Source organism: Hemicordylus capensis, chromosome 6 (assembly GCF_027244095.1).
Source record: "Hemicordylus capensis ecotype Gifberg chromosome 6, rHemCap1.1.pri, whole genome shotgun sequence".
Classification (NCBI taxonomy): Eukaryota; Metazoa; Chordata; class Lepidosauria; order Squamata; family Cordylidae; genus Hemicordylus; species Hemicordylus capensis.
This window is the reverse complement of record NC_069662.1, coordinates 162276797-162300746: the sequence shown is the minus strand read 5'-3', so window position 1 is coordinate 162300746 and position 23950 is coordinate 162276797. Positions and strand designations below refer to the sequence as shown.

At 46.6% G+C, this 23950-nt stretch overlaps 1 protein-coding gene across 4 annotated transcripts in view; it reads left to right on the top strand.

Moving 5' to 3' along the window:
* Positions 1–23950, top strand: part of VILL (villin like) — an 84965-nt gene that overhangs the window by 50394 nt on the left and 10621 nt on the right. For all 4 annotated transcript variants that reach the window (XM_053263825.1, XM_053263822.1, XM_053263823.1 and 1 more), the window contains 11 exons: positions 3815–4011; positions 5911–6019; positions 7549–7659; positions 8882–9081; positions 10038–10116; positions 10289–10387; positions 12453–12606; positions 14832–14932; positions 17459–17596; positions 19971–20129; positions 23643–23822. In XM_053263825.1, coding sequence (XP_053119800.1) covers positions 3815–4011; positions 5911–6019; positions 7549–7659; positions 8882–9081; positions 10038–10116; positions 10289–10387; positions 12453–12606; positions 14832–14932; positions 17459–17596; positions 19971–20129; positions 23643–23822 — 1527 coding nt within the window. The remainder of the gene's footprint in view (positions 1–3814; positions 4012–5910; positions 6020–7548; positions 7660–8881; positions 9082–10037; positions 10117–10288; positions 10388–12452; positions 12607–14831; positions 14933–17458; positions 17597–19970; positions 20130–23642; positions 23823–23950) is intronic.

Genomic DNA, 23950 nt, shown 5'->3' with positions numbered 1-23950 from the left:
TGGCCTACTTGGGTCTCTGATGTTCTGCCTGATTAGTTCCCCCCTGGAAACGTAGCAATGTGCGCACAGTTTCACTTATTTTTCTATGGCTGGAAAACGGGACTTCACTCCTTCAGTTTCCTTTTGCTCAAAGCTGAAAGGAGCTTAGCCTCACCCTCAGGGCATGAAATTGCTCTTTTCCCATGCTAATCGCTATGGTAACCTTGCTGCCGAACCATTTGGTGAATGTTTACTTTGCGAGATTGCTGGAAGGTGCTAGAAAAACAGGCTCTGTTCATGTTGGGGCATGCGTTGTTTTTCTGATGGAGTGTTCTTTAAAACGGCCTTCTGGGTGCTGAGGGATGCACAGAGGGCGGGTCCCAGGGGGATCTTCCTACATACAGGGGCAGGGGCTTCCCGTCACAAATCACATCTGTCTCTCTGATGATGAAACCCAGCATCTGGGTTGCATGCCTCTCCGATATGGTAGTGTGCATTGCATGCACACGCAGCAGGATAAACCAGAGATCTTCAAGGCTGAGCAACCAGAGGCGTAGCTGGGGGAAACGGCGCCCAGGGCAAGCTCTGCCCCTGAAATTGCGCCCGCCCCCCCCATACCTGCGCCCTGGTGGCCGGAGTGAGCGCGGCGGCGGCGGGCGGCGGCGGATCGTGCAGCGGTGGCGGGCGGTGGATCACCAGGCGGTGGCAGGCGGTGGCGGATCGTCATCGTGTGCCCTGAGTGAACGCGGCGGTGGCAGGTGGCGGTGGATCGTGCAGCGGATCGCGAGGCGGTGGTGGGTGGTGGCGGATCATCATCGTGTGCCCCGAGTGAGCGCGGCGGTGGTGGGCGGCGGCGGATCGCGCGGCAGTGGCAGGCGGTGGCAGATCGCCGAGTGCAGCAGAGCAACGCCGAGGCCTGCAGTTGGGAAGCAACGCCGGGCCAGACGGCAGGCCTCGGGGTCGCTCTGCTGCACTCAGTGATCCTCCGCCGCCCGCCGCCGCGCTCACTCGGGGCACACGATGACGATCCGCTGCCGCCCGCCACCGCCGTGCGATCCAGCTGGGGATCGGGGGGTCGTGGCACTTTTTGGTGCCCTCCCCACGTGTCCCACCAGAGTGGCGCCCAGGGCACGTGCCCTGCCTGCCCCCCCTATCATTATGCCCCTGTGAGCAACTGTAGGCCAGATCCAGAAGCTTGAATCATAGAATCATTAGAGTTGGGGGGTCCTTAAAGGTCTTCCCCCTGCTTGATGCAGGAAACTGCTGCAGCATCTCCGACAGATGGTTTCCCAGCCTCTGCTTGAGAATGTCCAGAAGAAGAGAGCCTGCCACTGCATGAGGCAGACTGTTGCGCTGTCAAACAGCTCTTTCATTTAGGAACTTCTTCCTAATCTTTTCAGTTAGGAACTTCTTTCTTCTATCCTAAATCTATCCCCTTGCAGTTTCAACCCATTGGTCCTTATCCTGTTCTCCTGAGTAACAGAGAACAGTTCTGCTCCTTCTGTGCCTCAGTCCTTAAGATATTTGAAGATGTCTGTCATGAAGCAATTTGTTTGGTGATGCCTCTACCAAAGTTTGGTCTTAATTCTAACATTTGGATCACAGAATTTTAAAAAGTTTATTCCTCTAGATTTGTGTATGTAATGTCCCAGTCAGTGGTTAGAGTGCTGGACTAGGAATAAGAAAATGCATTCAAATCGCCCTCAACCATGAAAGCTGACTGGCTGTCCTTGGTCCAGTCACTGTATCTCGGCCTAACCTACCTCACAGGGCTGTTGTGAGAATAAAATGGTATAGGGGGAAATTTAGTTCAAATTGGTTAGACTGTCCACAAGTTAGTGCACTTGCGCCAAAAAGGGTTACGTGTCTGCCATCTTGAATTGGATAACATCGTCACAATCTGTGCCATTGAGGTATCCCTATGCGTCCCTACAGCTGTAGCAAATTTGGTTCAAATCAGTTAAGCGGTTCACAAGTTAGCCCACTTGCTCTTCAAAGGTTTATGCGTCCACCATCTTGAATTGGTGTGGATGACATCATCGCAAACTATGCCACTGAGGTGTCCCTGTGTGTCACTCACCTCAACTGTACCCAATTTGGTTCAAATGGGTTAGACAGTCCACAAATTAGACCGCTTGTGCCTCAGATGTTCATGTGGCTGCCATTTTGAATTGGAGTGGATGACATCATCACACACCATGCCATTAGGGCATTCCTATGTGTTCATATGAGTCCCTACAACCACCCTAAGTGGCGCAGCAGGGAAATGCTTGACTAACAAACAGAAGGTTGCCGGTTTGAATCCACGCTGGTACTATATCGGGCAGCAGCGATATAGGAAGATGCTGAGAGGCATCATCTCATACTGCACGGGAGGAGGCAATGGTAAACCCCTCCTGTATTCTACCAAGGAAAACCACAGGGTTCTGTGTGTGCTAGGAGTCTAAATTGACTTGACAGCACAGTTTACTTTACTTTATGTGTCCCTACAGCTGAAGCAAATTTGGTTCAAATCGGTTAAGTGGTTCACAAGTTAACCCACTTGCACCTCAAAGGTTTACACGTCTGCCATCTTGAATCGGGTGGATGACATCATCACAAACTACGCCATTGAGGTGTCCCTATGTGTCTTTACAACTGTACCTGATTTGGTTCATAATAGTCCAGGTGTTGCAAAGTTGATAGGGGGGACACACATGGATGGATACACACACAGAATGCCGGGTGATCTCATAAGCCTACTGGAAAGTAGGCAAAAAAGGGTGTGAAAGGCACAAAGGTGTGTAAGTATAGTAGGTGTAAAAAGGCATAAGGAGGCATCTCAAATCCTGAGGTTCCAGGAACCCAATGGCTTGGAGTTCCAGGGACTTGCTAAGGACTATCAAATTGTTAAAAAAAAACCTGTGGAAGCTAAAAACCATAGAAGACTACAAGGCTATAAAAATCTATATGGCTATCTAAAAACTAAAAAAGCTATAGCACTATAAAAGCAGTACAAACTGTACAAGCACTAACATTTAAAAACTCTAGATTATGCAACTGTAAAACCTCCCATATAGCATGGCCTGGACTAGCCTTGTGAGCCACCCCCTTGCTTAATTTGGACCCTGAGGAAGAATGCCAGACTTGTCTACGGACTCTCCCGCAAAAGTCAACCCCCTCTTTTGTTGAGGGTATGGGAAAGAACGGAGGCAATTGCCCCGGGACTCCCACAGGAGGGAGGTAATTGACGGACTGTATACTCCAGCAGTACTGGAGTTGGCAAACCATCCATTCCAGCTGAGTGAAAGTTGACATTGACCGGGTTGTTGCCATGGGAAGGAAGGAGTGTCTTTCATGAACATTTGGCCCCACTTGGAACCTTAAAGAGAGCTGGCCAAAGGTATTGTTCCTGGGTTGGAGGTCTGCCCTCAATGTGCCTCACTGGGCCGATAACCTTGGACCCAGCAAAAGAGGATACATATAATAGAATGTCTCCTGTTCCGAGCAAATGCCCAGCTTTTCTTGGCATTTATAAAAATCTTTGTTTCTCCATTTTTGTTTGAAGTGGCACTTATAGTTCTAATTTCCTGTCTAGCGACCCACAGACTAGGCATCCCTGCTGCAGGGGTGTAGCAAGGTTGGAGCGGACCCTGGGACGGAAAATGAAGCTAGGCCCCTGCCCCCTCACCCCCCTGTCTTCTTTGGAGAGGTGAGGGGGAGTGAGGAGCAAGCTGTTACCTAGCCTGCGGGCCCCACTTACTCAGGAACATCTGGTCCCCCCCCGCCCGGTTCAGTTATAATGACACCCCTACAGCCTACAGCCCTCCTGAATCCATTGCTCCTTTTGTCTTAGAACATGAAGACACCGAATGGATTTTCCACTGATCTACACTACTGGATTGGGCACGATTCCTCTCAGGATGAGCAAGGGGCGGCCGCTTTCTATGTGACACAGCTGGACGACTTGCTCGGCGGGAGCCCGGTCCAACACAGAGAGGTGCAAGGACATGAGTCAGCCGCCTTTAAAAGTTATTTCAAGAAAGGCATCATGTGAGTGATGAGAAAATGCATGATTGCTAAAGAGAGAGGGAGAGAGCAGTCCATTTCAAGAGGGCTTCTAGAGGAGAAATGGATAGTGTCTTGTTGACAACGGGCCTTCTCCTTTCTGATGCTACGTTTTCCATCCTTTTGCACTATGGCTGTTGCATGTTCAAAAGTATAACCATGGAGGAGAGCCAGTCTTGTAGTAGCAGGCATGAATTGTTCCCTTGGCTAAGCAGGGTCTGCCCTGGTTTGCATTTGGAGATTACGTGTGAGGACTGTAAGATAGTCCCTTTGGGGATGGGGCTGCTCCAGGAGGAGCACTTTCATGCCTGCTTGCCTGCAGAAGGTTCCAAGTTCCCTCCCTGGCAGCATTTCCAAGATAGGGGTGAGAGAGACTCCTGCCTGCAGCCTTGGAGAAGCCGCTGCCAGTCAGTGTAGAAAATCCTGAGCTAGAGGGACCAGTGGTCCAACTTAGTATAAGGCAGCTTCCTATGTTCCTAATGAGGACTACAGACACCTCTTTTAAAAAACTAAAATCAATCTAACAGGTTACAATGCACCCAGGGGTGTAGCAAGGTTGGAGGGGGCCCAGAGACAAGATTTTAAAATGGGCCCCTCGCTGATACACACACACAAACACACTTCACAATATATAGTGCACTCACATTTACATTCCCATTATGAATGCGGTGAATATCTAGTTCACATGGAATCTAGTTTTTTTTACTCTCTGCTCCTGCCGATCTCCAAGAGACTCAACATAATTCACAGGGGGTGCAACATGGGCGGGTGGGGAGTCATGTGATGTGCCTCTGGGGGGGCCCTTGAGGCAGTGCGGCCCCAAGACGACTGCCTCCCCTTGCCTAATGGTAGTTACGCCCCTGAATGCACCATCTGGAACTGGGGAGCAACACTGCCCACACCTCCTCTAGAGCCGCATTCTTCAGTCCACGTGGGGCAGCCTTGAGGGATCTACTTTTGTTTTTATTAGAACTAATTAGAAGAGTTCCAGATGCAAAATAGCCGCTCTGAGAGTAGAGCCAATGGCCGACTATATTCTGTCCACCGTACACTGGTATGAGCTGTATCCCAGTACAGGTCTGATTACTGCAGATCAGGGATTGTATAACAAGACTCTAAATTTGCTGGAAGAGCTGGACAAAGACTTGATCAAAAGCAACCAACAAATATTCCCACTTTGCAGGAGAGGCTCAGGGAAGGATCTGTAGGACCACCTGCTTCCAAGGGTGGTGACCACAAGGTTGTCAGAGGGGACCTTGCTCTGTGTTCCGCTGTTGAGAGAGGCTAAATTGCCATGCACACAGGACAGGGTCTTCTCTGTGTCGCCCCCAGGCGCTGGAATGCTCTCCCAGTGAGTGTCCTCTCTTTGACATCTGTGGCTGCTTTTTAAAGCAACTAAAGACCTTTTGATTTGTTCAGGCTCTTACCCCTTAGGAGCTGCTGGGTCTCTCAGCTTTCCTGCTTCTGTTTGTCTTTTTAGTGAGTTGTGGTGGTGGTGTGTTTGGTGTTTTGTGCTTTTTACCGTTTAACTGATTTTAAGGTTTTAAATGTTATTTTTAAGGAGTTTTATTGTATTTTAACTTTTGTAAACCGCCTTGGGATGTCTTATGAAAGGTGGTATAAACATTGAATGAATGAATGAATCAATGAATGAATGAATGAATGAATGACTCAGTCAATCAATTAATTAGAGCACTTGGTGCAAGGTCAGCCTTAGCATACTCTTACCCTGACAATTCTATTTGCTAATTTTGAACAATTGAGAGTCAGGAACCTTTGTTAATGTGCTGCAAATCTCGTGTGATGTCGGGGAAACCTCTGTCATAAATGTGGTTGTTCTCTGTTCTCCCCACCCCGTTATTAATTAATATTGATTTCAAACAGCTACAAGAAGGGAGGAGTGGCTTCTGGGTTCAAACACGTGGAGACCAACATGTACAATATCAAACGCCTCCTTCATGTCAAGGGGAAGAAGCACGTGACTGCTACAGAGGTAAGCACAGCAAAACCGGACCCTTTTTGACCGCTTGGAGTTAAATGTCGCAGGGACAGTAGCTTTCAAACACCACTGACTGCTAGCTATGCTCAGACTGAGACAGGAGATCTACTCCCATTGCCTTCCTCTCTCCTCATCCCAGCACAAGAGACAAAACCTGGCCTCCCGTTGTCTTGCTATGCCCCTCTCCCAAAATATAGAGGCAGGCAAGGTCGTCTCTAGAACAATTGGCATAGGAAGCTGCCTTATACCGAGTCAGACCGTTGGTCCATCTAGCTCAATATTGTCTACACAAATCGGCAGTGGGTTCTCCAAGGTTGCAGGCAGGAGTCTCTCTCAGCCCTATCTTGGAGATGCTGCCAGGGAGGGAACTTGGAGCCTTCTGCATGCAAGCATGTAGGTGCTCTTCCTATAGTGTCCCCATCCCCTAAGGGGAATATCTTACAGTGCTCACACATGTAGTCCCCCATTCAAATGCAAACCAGGGTAGACCCTGCTTAGCAAATGGGAGAATTCATGCTTGTTACAGCCACCTAATAGTGCAGCGGGGAAACAACTTTTCTAGCAAGCCAGGGGTTCCCGGTTCGAATCCCCACTGTTATGCTTCCCAGACTATGGGAAACACCTATTCAGGCAGCAGCGATATAGGAAGGTGCTGGAAGGCATCATCTCATACTGTGCGGGAGAAGGCAATGGTAAACCCCTCCTGTATTCTACCAAAGAAAACCACAGGGCTCTGTGGACACCAGAAGTCGAATTCGACGCGATGGCACACTTCACCTTTACCTTAGCCTAAGATCAGCCCTCCTCCATTCGGCTTTGTACCTTCTGGAAACCTTTTCCTCATTGCTGTGTTCCACATCCTCCCCTACCATGAGTTGACCTTCTTCTGTAAACTGAGGCCAATGTGTTTGAATATCTACTGCACAGGTGCCAGAGTTAGGGTCAGAGCACTGTTGAGTGGGGAGAAAGCAGATCAAGGTTCAAGAGGCCTGAGCAGAGATGTGGTTTGGGCCAGGCTGCGGATAGGGTACCAGAGAAGGCAGCCAGCCAAGCCCTGCCTCGCACCAGGAATCTTCTTCTGCTACTTGCAGTGATGAGTTGCTCAGTCTGATGGGTAGCTCTGAGGTCAAGGCTTTATAAGCCCAGGTGAGCTGGAATGGGAGACTTGATGTGTGAACACTGCAAGGTATTCCCCTCAGGGGATGGAGCTGCTCTGGGAAGAGCAGAAGGTTCCAAGTTCCCTCCCTGGCAGCATCTCCAAGATAGGTTTGAGAGAGACTCCTGCCTGCAACCTTGGAGAAGCCACTGCCAGTCTGTGAAGACAATACTGAGCTAGATGGACCAATGTGGTCAGACTCAGTATATGGCAGTTTCCTATGTTCCTATGATTAGCCTGTAACTTCACAGTTATTGCAGCCAGGACAGGTTCTGTTTGCGCAGTCCACCCACCCTGTTTTCTTGCACCTTGTATGCTCTTTTGTGGCTTTCTGTTAAGCACCTCCTGCTTCTTCACTCTCTAACAGGTGGATCTTTCGTGGGACAAGTTCAATAAAGGTGATGTCTTCCTGTTAGATCTTGGCAAAGTGTTGATCCAGTGGAATGGGCCCTCATGCAACGTTGCAGAGAAATCTAGGGTCAGTATAGAGAACCCCAAATGGCATTGAGCCCTTTTCACACATCGCGTTCAACCCACGTGCAATCTGTGAAGTGTATGCATGTACAGATTTGCGTATTTTATGTGATTTACGTGCTTGGTGCACACATAGAACTGTACCCCCTCTATTTGCATTCTGCATGTAATGGAGCCTGTACCCAGGTTCACTTTTTTAAATGAACACATGTACAGTCATTCACACAAATGTGTACAAGTGCACAGACATTATTTATTTATTATAAGAGTTAATATACCACCCAATCAACAGACTCAGGGCGGTGTACAAAACAAGAACAGCATCCGAGATAGATAGATAGATAGATAGATAGATAGATAGATAGATAGATAGATAGATAGATATAAATTTAAAGAGCAAATGCCTGGCAGAAAAGAAATGTCTTCAATAAGCTTTTTAAGGCGGAAAGAGAGGAGGTAGACCAAATCCGGGGTGGGGTGGGAGAATTCCACCTCTCTGAGACCAGGGACTGAAAGAAGGGCAACCAGAGAGAAGATCTCACAGGTCTGGACAGGAGAGGTGGTCCTGAAGGTGAACAGGCGCTAAGCCCTGAAGGGTTTTAAAGGTGAGAACCAGCACTTTGAATTGCACTCAGGTGCAACATAATGTCTGAATGGGGTTTTTCTGTTACAGTTTTGGAGCATGAAAATGGTAAGCTATGGTTGGAGGTGAAGCTGGGGCTATCCGTGTGCTTGTACTGGTAGACCTAAGCCCTGTTCAGACAATATGTAGTATGTACATACGACTCTGTACACATGCACACATTTGTGTGATAATGGTCACCATCTTGGATGGCTTTGAAAGGACTAGACCATGGAGGAGGAGAGGTCTATCCACAGCTACATGCTGTGGTGGCTATATGGAACCTCCATGTTCAGTGGCAGTATACCACTGAATACCAGTTGCTGGAAGCAACAGAACAGGAGGGTGGAGGCCTTCAAGCCCTGCTTGTGGGGTTCTGGAAGCACCTGGTTGACATCCTAGGAAGCAGGATGCTGGGGTAGATGTACATGTGGTTGGAGCCAGCAAGGCCCTTATGGTGGTCTTCTGTCAGATAAATTCCCTACTTACCCACCGAAAAGGATTGCAGGTGCAGGCACTGAGTCCTTGGAGAGCTACTAGGTGGACCAGAGGTGTGGCACTGGGTGAGGTGCTTTCATGCTTCCCTCCATCTCTTCATCCCCAGGGAATGGTCTTGGCACGGAGCATCCGGGACGGCGAGAGAGGTGGGCGTGCTCAGATCGGCATCATCGACAGTGAGAAAGATTGCCCTGACCTCATGCAGATCATGAAAGCAGCCCTGGGTGAGAGGCGTGGAGAGCTCAAAGAGGCTGTGCCAGATGAGAAAGCGGACGAGCTTCAGAAAGCCAATGTCCGCCTTTACCAGTAAGTATTCAGCCCCCTTCTTGCACCTCCGAAATTATAAAACCAATAAATCAATCAAAATTTAAATGCTAAAAAAAAGAGATGCTAACAGGCCTGGGCTTGAAGATACTGGAGGAGAGGGCAGGTCAGGAATCATCCCTCTGGTTCTAGGCTGCTAGAGACACTCCTCCTCTTCCTCTTCCTCTTCCTCCCTCCGCCCCCCACCCTTCGAACACTCCCTGCTGAGAGGCCTGAGCTGACGACACATTCTATGATGCCACTCTGGGTTCTTTAGGACCATCCATGTTCCATCAGGGATCAAAATGTCAACATATCAGCTGCAGCCTTCGATTTATGTAGCCAGTCTTCGTCCCTTGCAATATCCACGGCTTCCTCCACAGTGGCTGCGCGCCTCAAGATGTCTCCCCCTTGGACTTCATTTCAAGGGCTGAGAGCCTCAAGAGGCCTGGGCCATGATGGCTGAAAGCCATTATTTCGGGGGTTGGGGTTTGTAGTCCAACAACATCTGCTAAAAGCCGAACAAGGTGTTCATTCATTCATTCATACATTCATCATATTTCTATACACCCTGATATGTACATCTCTAGGCGGTGTACAAAATTTAGTTCATTACAAAGTTAGTTAAGTACAAAGTTCAGTTAATTAGTTCATTTTAAACTGCTTGTTTTATTTCATAATTTTTAAAAAATCATTTTACCATGTTTTATACTTGTATTTTAAATTGTGTACACCAGGGTTTCTTAACCTTGGGCCCCCAGATGTTGTTGGACTACAACTCCCATCATCCTCAGCCATAATGGCCATGTCTGGGGATGATGGGAGTTGTCATCCAACAACATCTGGGGGCCCAAGCTTCAGAAACCCTGGTGTACACCACCTAGGGATACACATGTAAGGTGATATATAAATATAGTAAATAAGTAATGTGTTTACACGGTCAATTTTCTTTCCTATAGTGTCTACGAAAACGGCAAGGATTTAGTGGTGCAAGAAATTGCTACACGGCCCCTTACACAAGACCTCCTTCAGCGCGAGGTAAGATAATAAATAGCTTGTGCAGGATGGAGGCTATTACTCTCCCTGTGTGTGTTTGTTTGTGTGTGCCTAGTAAAGGACAGATCGGTTTAGCAGATACGTTCATTGACATCTACAGAGTCACGGATTCAAATCCAGTTGAATTTCTTGTCCCCCATTTTCTTTATGGCAGGACTGTCACATTCTGGACCAAGGAGGTTTTAAAATTTATGTCTGGCGAGGAAAAGACTCTAGCAAAGAAGAAAAGAAAGCAGCCTTCAGCCGAGCAGTGGTGAGTTGCGCTTTTGAACCTGTGACCATGTTGGGAGGCAGAGGGGAGATTCTGAAGCAAACTCTCCCCATTCAAAATAGGCTTGCACAAAGGCTAATTTTCATTGCCCTACTGAGCTTCTCTGCCTGCCTGCCTGCCTGCCTGCCTGCCTGCCTGCCTCAACATTCCTGTTATGGCTGGGCTGGGCTTGCGTGATTTTAGAGTACATTGGCACCTGTAAAATGCATGTAAAAAGTATGCATAGGTGATAATCTAATCCGTTTAGGACATGGGATGAGATGGGATGGGGTGGTACACACAGGCACAAATCATGCAGCCACAATTAGCAGGGACGTAGCAGTGCAGTATAGTGGATGTGGTCAGACTTGATCAGGAAAACCTGGATTCAAATCCCTGCTCACCCAGGAAGTGAGTGAGCATGAGCACTGCATGACCTTGGGCCAGTCATTACGTCTCAACTTAGCCCACCTCACAGGATTGTTGTGGCAATGTAAGTGTCATAACAATTATACTACCCCAAGAAAAATGATATTTTTCTTCATGAGGAGGGATCCTCATGACATCCTCATGATCCCCCTGATCCAGCAGGGTTGTTCTTATCTGGGTCTGTGTAAGGCCGTTTCATGTGTTCACATTGCGCAATTAATTTATTTTCCTTCTGCTGTTGGGGGGGTGGGCGCGGTTTACAAGGCAATGAAACTGTGCCCTAAAACCATTGGAAATCCTGCTCAGCCCTCGTGCCCTGTCCCTTCCCCTTCTGAGATTATTGAGGATAATTATTATTAATAATTATTGCCCATGCACTATCAAACACAGGGGCTTTCCTCCCAGTGCAAATAACAGCTGTGATGGGGGTGCCAGACCAGATCAGGACCATAGTGGGGACACAAGGTTAAAGTTCGCCTCTTGCACTCCATGGTTCCAATTCCTATTGCCCATATTTTTAATGATATGCTTGATAAGTCGATATGTCAGCGATGCAATGGACATACGCACTCCAAATTCTCAACAAAAAGACCTTATATTGTGCAAACAAAGAAAAAACTAAAAGTTGGTAAACATAAAAACATAAGACATTTCAGTGTGACACACCATCCTCAGTTAAGTAAAACAAATGAGCACAGATGAAAATCTTGGTTCCCCAGCTGTTAAATCCCTTAGACGTGATAACGCACAGTTCCCTGACTGGTGGAGAGATAATGAGCGAGTGGGGGGGGGGGGGGAGAGCGAGAAGGGGGAAACAGCTGATTTTTCTCAGAGACTAATAAACTTCATGGCATCGGCCAGAGCCTCACGAGCATTAATGTCAGGTCTCAGTTGCTCTATAAATATTGCTTCCTTGATTTTCCATCTTTGTAGGTTCCTTTCAATCCCTAAAATAGATATTTTAGTGGGCACCATTTGGCCTTCATGCTTAATCCTCATATGCAACGACCAGGGTTTCGTTCTCTTTACACAATGTCTCATATCTGCTAGACGTTCTTTATATCTATCTTTCAGTGACCTTCCGGATTCCCCAATATAGAATGAAGTGCAACCTAAGCATACAATTTTATATATTATACCTTTCTTTCCACAGTTTTCCTTCCCCTTGTTCACAAATTTCACAGTCTTGTACATCACATCTCCTATCATACAATCTAGAGTTAACTAGCAATTGTTTAAGTGCCATTGGTGCTGTGCAAGCCACATTCACCTGTCTTTCCAAGATTCTCTTGGTTTGCCATGTAAATCTATCAGTAATGAATTGTATTTTAAGTACCGGCAAACCCTTAATGAATCTAGCTCTTTTCCAACTCTTTGAATCAGTATGATATGCTTAATATAACATGTGGTTTGGCCTTCAGCATCCTTAGAAATTTCACTTTCCATGGCAGTGGAGGAATGCATCCATCTACAGGTTTGCAGCTCCCATTGACGGAGCCAATAAGGGGAAAGGCTATTTTGCCCATGTGCTGCTGTAGACAATGATGCATGCTGTTCACAGTACCCATGCTGCAATTAAGAAATCCCTTCCCCTTCACCATTTGCCAGAATTGCTAATATATATTTGGAATCCTTCTAGGGTTTCATCCAAGCCAAAGGGTATCCTCCCACCACCAATGTGGAAGTTGTGAATGATGGAGCAGAGTCGGCCATGTTTAAACAACTCTTCCAGAAGTGGACAGGAAAATATGAGACTCAAGGACTTGGCAAAGCCTACAGCATTGGCAAAACTGGTGAGGCAGAAACACCCAAAGCTGTTTCCTCGGCTTGATTGTGTCTCCAAGCTAGTTCACGCTTACAGGATGGATTCGAGCTGCTTCCCTATAGCTTCTTCCTAGGCTGCCATGGCCCTAGGAACAGGCATAGTTCAGTGGGACAGCATATGCAAAAAGTCTCAGGTCCAGTCCTAAGTTAAAGGATAAGGTAGCAGGGGCTCATAAGGACCCCTCTGCCCCTGAGACCCCATGTTGAGATCTGCTGCCAGTCAGAAGAGACAGAACTGGATGAGATAGATCAGTGGCTTGACCAAGTAGAAGCATGTTGTCCTCATCAGCTGCTGAGTCTGTTTTAATGTGTTCAGCTGCTTAATATGTCCATGAGGCAGTGCAGGCATGAAGGAGCCAGAAGAGGAGGGTGAACACCTGGCTGCTTCGGAAGTGAACAATATCCCAAACTCATAGGATGGCTGCATGCAAAGGAACCACGTGGCACCTGGATTAGGAAATATATGGTTCCTGGATTACAAATGCCACCAGAATAATGTAGAAAGAAACCACACAAGAGTATCTCCTATAACAGTGCTAAGTGTAAATTGGTCCTCAGTGGCATGAATAGTTAGTTAGTTAGTTAGTTAGTTTCTATACCACCCTTTCCAAAAATGGCTCAGGGCGGTATTAAGTAAGATGGCTCCCTGTCTCAAAAGGGCTCACAATCTAAACAGAAACATAAGGTGGACACCAGCAACAGGCACTGGAGGTCCTGTGCTGGGGGTGGATAAGGCCAGTTACTCTCCCCCAGCTAAATAAAGAGAATCACCACATTAAAAGGTGCCTCTTTGCTGAGTTAGCAGGGGGTTAGGGTATGAAGGCTGGCTTTACCTTCCTGACTCCTAGAAAACCCACTTACTGAAGTGTTTCTGACCACAAGTTATTTTCCTCCACGAGTGCCTATAAAACAGGATGCTGGACTTGATCAGGGATGCCCAACCTTGGGTTTCCAGATGTTGTGGCCCAACCTTTGACCATTATGGCTGATGATGATGGGTGCTGTAGTTCAACAATATCTGGGACCACTTGGACTAGATGAACCTCTTTCTTTAATCCAGCAAAACTCCTCTTATGGATGCATGACAAAGGCATGCATCCTTTTCACTTAAAAATGGAGGGGTCCCATGCTGATAACCTCATTGCAAAGCATCAAAAATAGTTGCAACAAATGCTCCTAGTCCTGTCTTGCAATTTAATGTAAGATATCTCTAAAAAAATCCAAGAACAGTAATTTGGACATCAGTGTGGGTTTTTTTCCTGCTAGCGAAATCTGAAACGACCCCCCTTGCTATTCAGCAATCTAAATTCCCTCTGTAGTTTCCACAACTTTGGGGGGGGTTGTTAATTTTTTACATTTATATCTCGCTCTTCCTCCAAGGAGCCCAGAGCGGTGTACTGCATACTTGAGTTTCTCCTCACAACAACCCTGTGAAGTAGGTTAGGCTGAGAGAGAAGTGACTGGCCCAGAGTCACCCAGCTAGTATCATGGCTGAATGGGGATTTGAACTTGGGTCTCCCTGGTCCTAGTCCAGCACTCTAACCACTACACCACACTGGCACAGCTCATGTGGTTGGCAGTGGCAGATTTTTTTTTAATCCCATCTTCCTGCAGGAGTATTTAAGGTGGTCTACAGTAATACTACAATAACAATGCAGCATTAACAAATTAATTAATTTTAGGAAAAAATCCAACCAAATCTTGGAACAGAAACTAAAACAGACAAAAACATCTGGCAAAGTCAACAGGCTAAAATAATAGCAGTGGCAGCAGTAGAAGTAAACCCTGTTTACTAACAGCAACAAAGCTCTGAAAAAACCAGCTGGAACAAGATTGCTACTATTGCCCATTTAACAGGAGGCAGGGACTGGTCCAGGTGTCCCTCTTTTTGGGAGGCCATCCCAGATCTTGGACACCACAATTGAAAAGGCCCCATCTCTAATGCCCACCTGCGATATATCCGACTGCGTGAGGACCCAAAAGAGGACCTCCAAATTGAGCGGAGTTGTTAGGCAGACTTGTATGGGTGGGGGACAGTCCTTGAGAATCTGTCCCCGGGCCATTAAAGGTCGAGGCCAACAACTTGAATTGAAACTAGAAGCAAATTGGTAGACCGCATTATATAGATTGCTTGTAGCACATGCAGAGATATGGACAGTTTGTCTGAGATGTCTGCTTGGGTTCTGTTATACAGCCAAGGTGGACCAAGCCAAATTCGACATTGCCCAGTTACATGCCCAACCGGAGTTAGCTGCTGAGCAGCGAATGGCCGATGATGCCTCTGGGAATGTTGAGGTAAGTGCTTTCTGTAGCATTGGTGGTTTTTCCACATCATCTGCCATTTTGGAAATGGCAATTTTGTACCGCTTCAGAATGTGTGCCTACAGCTCACTCAGAGCTGCTGCAAAGCCATAAATGTAAGTGAGTGGATGTATGCTAAAGAGCACCGGCCGCAGTAGGTTTTTCCTTCTCTGGAAAATTCCAGTTCCCAAAAGGCTGGTTCCTGGGTGGAGCTACAGATGGAATCGAGGGGTGGTGTCAGGAAGGAACTGGGTGGAGCCTGGCAGGTCACAGGATTGGCTGGTGGCTGGGAGTCAATCCAGAGTGGAGTCAGGTGGGTTTACAGTGGTCCAGCAGTGAGACTAAGCATGCATTGGGTCACTTCTGAAGTTTGCTGCCCTTTCAGACTCTAGAGACCAAACTGCACATGGTGCTGGAGAACCGTATTTATATCTGGAAGCTCAAAATTTTAACAAAGCAGTGGTGTTAAGGGAGAGGGTGTACCTAACTTCACTCTATGTGCCAGTTTCCTGATCTAAATCCCATCCACCCCGAAGATGCTGTTAATCCTTCTAGGATGGGCAAAAGAATGCAGGTACCTTCCGGAATAGTACCTTCACTGGCTGGACCAATGAAATAATGATGTCGGGCTGTGCATTAAGCCCTGTGTTGATCTAGGTTTGTAAATCCAGCCGTTCCCAAATTCCCAGCATGTGTTTCTGGGAAAGCAGGCAAATGAAATCACGACCCAGCCCAAACAAGCATCCTGCTGGAAGAATCTGCAGTCAAATTCAAAACCACAGAAAAACCTATTATCATAAACTTGACCTATTTGGGTCTACAAGGAAGGGACATACTCCAAGAACAAGGCAACAGTGTCCCCTACAGGTTTGAATCTGACCCTGGCAGCCTGATAGCTGTAATTCAGCAGCCCTGTTCTCATGTTATGTTCAATGCATGTACAATCTTTGTACAGTGTACACATGTACTGAACTGTATACACATAGTTACCCCACAGCCTGGTCAATGCACACACCGCAGGACACTTTCTATCTGTACCATGCATTTGAGGCATCTGTGTCCAGATTCATGTTTTAAATGAACCCAGGTCCAGTCATTCACACACAAACCTGTACATGTGTACAACCACTCATGTGCATGTACAACATAATGTCCGAATCGAACTTGGGCTGCTGATCAGTGGAGTTGTTGTGTTCCCCAGGTGCAAGGTTCACACAAGGCCATTTGGGTAGGTGTAGGGTAAATGAGTAAGGTACAGGTGATCAAGGGGTGTGCTGACTTTATAGCAAGCTCTTGAACTAAGAAACCACCTTCCGAACTTTAACCCCTGGCGCTCAAGCGGCCATCTTCATTGGCACATAGAATCCTTGCCCATCCGATTATGTGTAAGGGGAACCTATGGACTGAGGCGCTAATTCCACAATGATATTGGAAGAGAACTAGATCAGAACTCTAAAATCATCTAGATCGCCAAGGAGGCAGGACTGGGGAATTGCTCCCCATAAGCCCCCCACTTCTTTGCAGCTTCCTTGGTTATCACTTCAGTCTAGAGGCCTGCCGTGCTAGACCTCAGCCTCTGAGAGCGGCTGCCTGCTGTGGAATCCTCTCCTTCCCTGAATGTCTGCTGCTCTCCCCCTCCGGGTCTCTGGCACTCCCTAGGAAAGCCTGTCCCATTATCAGAGAGCCACTATTCTTAGGGACCATGGCATGGGGATGTAGCCCAGGATGCTGCTGGATCTTAGCTCAGTGGCAGAGCACCTGCCTTGCGTGCAGAAGGTTCCAGGTTCAAATCACCGGCATCTTCTCCAGGCAGGGCTGGAAAAATACCCTCTCCTGAAATCCCGAAGAGCTGCTGCTAATCAGACAATAGTGAGCTTCACGGACCAAGGGGCTGACTTGGTATAAGGCAGCTTCCTGTGTTCCGTCAGGCCACAGATCTTAATTCCTGAAAAATATCTGGAATAAAGCCGGTTTTGAGGGTAGTGGGGTAAGGAAGCCCTACAAGTACCTGAACGAGTGACTTTTGGAAAGCAGCCAGTGAAGTTGATTAGTCCAAGAACCAGTGACGAAATTAACTCTTTCACCTCTGGTGTCTTCCCCCTCACTTCCTGACCATCTTCACGCCCTTACCCAGGAAGAGAGCCAAGCCACAGTCACCTGGAGGCTTCCATCTTGCATTCTGCTGCACGTGCATTTCTGCCATTGGGTGGGTGGGGTACCACATAGTATCTTCTTCCTGCATATAATTATGGCATCTCATGGGCACTGCCATTTTGATGGGCCAAACGTACATGGCAAAATATAAGAGGGCTGATAGGAGAGACCATCTGAACACCCACCTACGAAAGTTCAGCCAATATAAATCATGTGAAGTGTTGGGACTGGGAACCAGTAAAAGGGCAGCACTTCATTTCAGAAAATGATTATTGCATCATTTAGTCTCTCCAGCATCTTACATACTTTGTGCACACAAGCACGTGTACCGCACACACATTTCTCATTTTGCTTTTTTCTCTGCAGGTGTGGAGGATTGAGGATCTGGAGATGGCCCCAGTGAACCCCAGGACCTATGGGCAGTTCTATGGTGGAGACTGTTACCTTGTTCTGTATACTTATATGAAATCGGGCAGACCTCATTACATTATCTACATGTGGTTTGTAAGTAACAGCAATAGACAGACAGATATAAAATAATATATAATATATTGGTAGTGGTAGTAGCCAAAAGCAACTGATGGGATTTCACTCTTTGGTGGCACCATCTGGTGAATAGTTCAGGCTCAACAGAATGTTTGTGTTAATTTTAGGATCCTGTTTCCTTAGTGCTGCTTAGTGCAAGCTACAGCTTAAACTGGAGAGCACTAGGAACTTAGGGGTTGCATGTACTCTAGTGCCCTCACAGAGTTAAGGCTCTCTGGCCACTTAGAGCAGGAACTGCCTGGTTTTACTCTTTCTTTTAGCTTCCCTGACCTTACATCCTAACTCTGCATCCAGTGGATTTAAAAATTAAGAAAATCACTGCTGTTCCAATTCTGCTAACAATTATTTGAGAGTAAGCCCCAATAAATTCAGTGGCTATTACTTCTGAGTAAACATAGATAAGGTTCGCGTGCCCTTTGTTTGCTTATCTCCCATATCCATGATGACCGTTCTTGGATGTGGGGCCCTAAGATCAGCAACACCTCCTGCCTCATGGACTTCAGAGGTTCTCAAACTTGTGCCCCCAGATGTTGCTGGACTAGATGTTGCGTCCCCAGGTGGTGTTGGCTAGCCATTGTGGCTGGGGATGGGAACATAGGAAGTGGCCTTATACCGAGTCAGGCCATTGGTCCATCTAGCTCAGTACTGTCTGCACAGACTAGTAGTGGCTTCTCCATGGTTGCTGGCTGGAGTCTCTCTCAGCCCTGTCTTGGAGATGCCCTATCTTGGAACCTTCTGCATGCAAGCATGCAGGTGCTTTTCCCAGAGCAGCCCCATCCCCTAAGGGGAATATCTAACAGTGCTCACATGGGGAGTTGTAGTCCAACAACATCTGGGGCCCCAGGTTTGAGAACCTCTGGATTAAGTCTACCCAAATGAACCCAACCAGATGTTTTGCTGCTCCAGTTCCAGTGATGATACAGTCTTTACAATTTCTAGACTCTGATCTTCAACTTCAGAATGAGAAAGCTCATTCTAATCTTCAGGCCAGGCCAAACCACCTGGCTGAAGCTTGAGCCAGTTTTCTTCATGATTTGCCCACAGCAGAGATGGAATTCTTCTGATTCCTGCACGCCTCCTGTATTTAGAGCCTGTAAATCCATATGCCAAGAGCAGCTTTTTAAGTGTTCGCCCTCTCATGTTCAGCAGGGCGCTTTCCAGATTAGCTGCTCAACAGTAGCAAAATGCCTCCATTCAGGCTAGTCGCATTTGAAACATAAACAGCAGGGGGAGCAGTCTCGTGGAAACTAACAACCTGAAAAAACAGCAACTTTTTAATTCCAGATATACAATGTCCTAGTTCTATATCGCAACGATTAAATTCAGAACATAGCATTGAAAATGTGAATGGCACCCTGCTGTCCACGTAGGGACTGCGGTGTCACAACGCAGGAAGTGTGGAAGCACACTTCCGAGATACAATGTGACCCCGTTGCAGGGTCTAATCTGGAAAGTGCCCAGGGGGTGAGCTTTCTGACCCTAGCAGAGCATCCCTCAGAGTGGTTGTTGCTGCTATCTCTTCGTCCTAGATCATGAGACCCCTTTGGGGACAGAGAATTATCTTCAGGCTCTGAATTATCAGAGGGAACAGAGAGTTATCTTCAGGCATGCCGCTTGAGACTCACTCCTGCTAATTAAACAAAGAGGCAACTTTTCAAGTGGTGGCTGTTGCATATTTAACAGGAGGAGAGCAACTGTCCCAGTTCGATCCCAACTCCAGTGGCTGTCGCTGGTATACTTTGTGTTTTGTTCTAGGTTGTGAACCCCTTCGGGACCAGGGCACTTTCCAGATTACACGCTGTACAGTAGTAAAATGTTTTGGCTTGTCAGGGTCATTTTGAAAATGTAACCAGGTTGCCCAACCCTCCTGCAACGGGAAAATACAGCTGCCTTTTTTTTTCTTTTTTCTTTTGTGCAATGCACATGCAACATTGTAGGACTAAAACGCAAGGATAAAACCCAAAAGGCAGCATTGGAAATGTGAACGGCAGCTTGCCTGACTGTGCAGGGACTGTCGAAACACAGGAAGTATGGGAGCACACTTAATGGACACATACTGACACTGTTGTAGCATGTAATCTGGAAAGCGCCCAGGACTTATTTTCCCATTCCCTCTTCCTATGTAAACCACTTTGAGAATGATGTTGAAAAACAGTATATCCATATTGTAAATGAACATCCCCTTTTAGGGTTCTCTTCAGGCATTTCAAGAACCCTGTTTCCCTTTCTCTCTCCCATAATGCCACCCTCCTCTGGACTGCTTAACTGTTGTTCGTGACTCTTCTTCGTCTCTTGAAATGTAGCATGTGAGGTCTCATCTGTTTCCTTCTAGGGCCGCCATGCGTCCGCGGATGAAATTACGGCTTGTGCTTTTAACGCCGTCCAGCTGGACCAGAAATACAAGGATGAGCCCGTGCAGGTCCGAGTGGTGATGGGGAAGGAGCCCCGGCATTTCCTCGCCCTTTTTAAGGGGAACTTGATCATTTATGAGGTGGGCTCTCCCTTTGGACATTCTGCAAATGCGATGTACTGCTACCATTACTGGATCCAGTTATGGGCCAGCTCAGACATCACAGGAAACCCTGACTAAATCTTGGTTCTGTACAACATTTCTGAGCCTCGGAAGCACATATACGCCTGATCTCCTGCCCACATGAGTCGTGAGGGAATTCTACTTCCAACCGAGGTTAAAAACAAACTGCAATTGATCATGACATCCAGACTTATTAATCTTGGTTTGTTCCACAGTTCTTCATAGTATGGTTAAGAACATAAGAGCAGCCCTGTTGGATCAGGCCCAAGGCCTACCTAGTCCGGCATCCTTTTTCACATAGTAGCCCACCAGATGCCCCTGAGGTTTGGGTGCCAGTGGTGGCCAGGAAGAAAAAAGGAGGGAAAGAAACCCAAAGGTGCTGAATGAGTTGATATTATCTTTATTCTGTATAGCCTGATGCATTTTGAGCGCTGCTATTCCTCAGAGATTCCTGCTTATGCAGGATATCCTTCCCAACAAGAGAACAAAGATACAGCATATTTGCTTGTGTGGAAGAGCAACGCTCAAAACGTGTCAAGCTATACAGAATAAAGCTACAGTAATATCAACTCGTTCAGTACCTTCCTTCAGTATTCTTTCCCTCCTTTTTTCTACCAGGTTTTCTGGTGCTGTGTCATTTTTCTCCCCCTTCTTCCTCCTGTTTGGGCCAGTGGTGGCCTTCATCAACCCTAAATGCGGCCGACTGACATGGGCCGCATTTATAGGGCCTGTGCGAAGCTTTCACCAAAATGGAATACTCTGCACAGACTCCCAGCGCCATGTGGAAGCAACCGTTCCTACCATGCAGTGTTGGATTTTGCCCAGCACTTGTACAGAAATGGAGCCATCTTGAGCCCCGGCACCATCTTGAAAGGCATGGACAGTGCTGGGAAGTGTAGCTCTTCCCAGCACTTTCCCCACAGAGCTCTGACGAGAGGGCTCTGCCTCTCTTAAAAGACCTTTCCAGCCCTGAAAAAGGTGCAGAACTGTGTGGAGGTCAGCACAGTGCAAAATCGCTCTCACCTGGAAAGACTTTTGCCAGTGGCTCCTGCTTGTGCAGCGGGGAAATGACTTGACTAGCAAGCCAGAGGTTGCTGGTTCGAATCCCCACTGGTATGTTTCCCAGACTATGGGAAACACCTATATCAGGCAGCAGAGATATAGGAAGATGCTGAAAGGCATAGTCTTGTACTGCACGGGAGGAGGCAATGGCCAACCCCTCCTGTATTCTGCCAAAGACAACCTTGGGGCTCTGTGGGCACCAGGAGTCTACACCAACTCGACGGCACACTTTACCTTTTACCTGCTTGAAAAATAGTGAAGATCACTGGTTTATTCCAACCAACATCCTTGAAATAACAGATCATTAACCCATTTCAAACTTTGGGTTCAGATTGCAGCTTATTTCAGAGAAGCTGGTTAAAATAAACCAAGATCAAACGTGACAACTAATCTTGGTTTGTGTTTAACTGCAGCTGGAAATAAATTATTTAGATGCTTGGGTGGGAAAAGAAGTGGCAGACTGTGCACTCCTGAGGCTTGAGGTCATTGTACAGATCCAAGATTTAACTGTGGTTCCATGGGATGTCTGAACCAGCCCAATAAATGACCAGTGTAAACCTACCCTTCCTGTTCAATTTCAGAACCAACGGGGTCACACACACACACACACACACACACACACACACACACACACACACTTTTTAAAAAAAATTATTTTATTTTCAACAAATACAGCACATGTGTAAAAATGTGCAGCAATGGAAAAGAACAAACAATAAAAACTCAAATATAAGCCAGAAAATAAGACCATTTGAGGTTATATGCAAGTCCACTGTTAAGAAGAGATTTTCGTTTGCTGAGCATGCAGGTACAACCTGAAAGGAGACAATTGAAAACAAAATTCAAGAAAGAACATCATTCCAGAATTTTATTTGAGTGGATGGAAGGTTACAAACTGACCATCCCTTATTGACATACTCAACAAATGGAAACCATATCTCCCAAAACTTGTCTTGTTTTGTTACTCCTCTAGCTAATCTGATTGGATGGGTTAGCTTTTCGGATAATGCGATCTTCCAGACCCTATTGAACCAATTCTCAGTGCATAGACCCTTTGAGGATTTCCAGTGTTTAGCTACCTCTGTCTCGTCTGCTGCTAGCAGCAGAGTTATTAGATCTTTATGACGTATATCTTTGTGTGTACTTTTGTAAATTGATAAAAGTGCTAACCCTGGATCAGGCTGAAGATCGAGTTGGACTATTTCAGAGATTATATGAAAAATTTGCTGCCAATTGCCTTTTGCATATGGGCAACCCCACCATAAATGAAGGAGATTTTTTTTTTTACAACCCCGTCAGCAAAATGGGGAAGTGATTTGGTGATATAGTACATCTTGATCAGAGTGAGATGCCATCTATGTATAACTTTTAATGTTGCCTCCCTTATCTGGGAAGATGTGGTTCTAAGTGGTTGTTTCAGCCAAATTGCTTCCCATTCATTAACTTCAAGAGAGGTTCCTAAATCAGTTTCCCATGTTGCTTTAGCCCTCCCGAGGAACCACAGGATTCAGAGATGAGGGCATTGTATATAAGCAAGGCTATCCCCCTTGTTATGTTAGTTGGTGAGACACACAATGTTTCATAGATTGTCAAAGATCTAGTAACCTCTCCTTTCTGTAGCAACTTGGATGCAAAGGACCAGATTTGAATTTTCTGCATCCAAGTAGCTTGTTTGCCAGTCAGCATAATATCAAGTTTAGCTTCTGATATTGGATTTCCTTTTTCAATAATGTCCCTCAGTCTGTAAATCCCTTTTGACTTCCACTTCTCATATTGTCGATATTTGCTTGGGTCTGCAAAATAGGGTGATCTAAAATAGGGAAGAGTGGTGAAGTGGGTGGTGCCAATTTTTTAGCCCTGGGACACCAGATTCTCAATGTGGTGGCCAAGAAGGGGTTACTTAAACCGGATAATTTAGCTTTAGTGACCTGTTTAAAGGGGAGAGCTCAAATTGTTTGAGCTTCTGAGAAAAGCTCAATAGAAACCCATGGGAGCACCTGATCATTTCAAATGATATGAATGAGTTGCTTCAGTTGGAAGGCATCAAAATAAAGCTTAGGTTTGGGGACCCCGAATCCACCTTTATTTGGATGTTTGTATAGTGAACTTTTGTTTACTCTTGCTTTCTTATAAGAATTGCAAAAAGCTTCAAGTGTTCCCTCCCACTTTTTAAAGTATTTGGGATGAATCCAAATTGGTAATGTTTGAAAAAGAAAAATAAATTTGGGCAGTGCAACCACAGGGCTCTGTGGTCACCAGGAGTCGAAACCAACTTGACGGCACACTTTACCTTTATCTTTACCATTTTTAATGCTGATATTCCGCCTAACCAGGAGAGATTCAGTTGAGTCCAGAACCAATGGGGTCTTGTCTTTCACCATCATGCCATTAACCTCTTTGTTTTCCTAGGGAGGCACAAGCCGTGCCCAGGCAAGTGAGCCCGAGCCAGCCATCCGGCTGTTCCAAGTGAGGGGCACAGATGAATTCAACACCAAAACCATTGAGGTTCCGGCCCGGGCCTCCTCCCTTAACTCCAACGATGTCTTCCTTCTGAAGACCAACCAAGTCTGCTACCTGTGGTGTGGGAAGGTAGACAGCGCTGTACATTGTGGAGGGGTAGAAAGTAGATTAGGATCTCCTGGTAGATGTCTGTGTGACTTACATTAGATTGGGGGTTCCTGCTTCCTAATAGTTTAATAGGGACTACCATATTCATC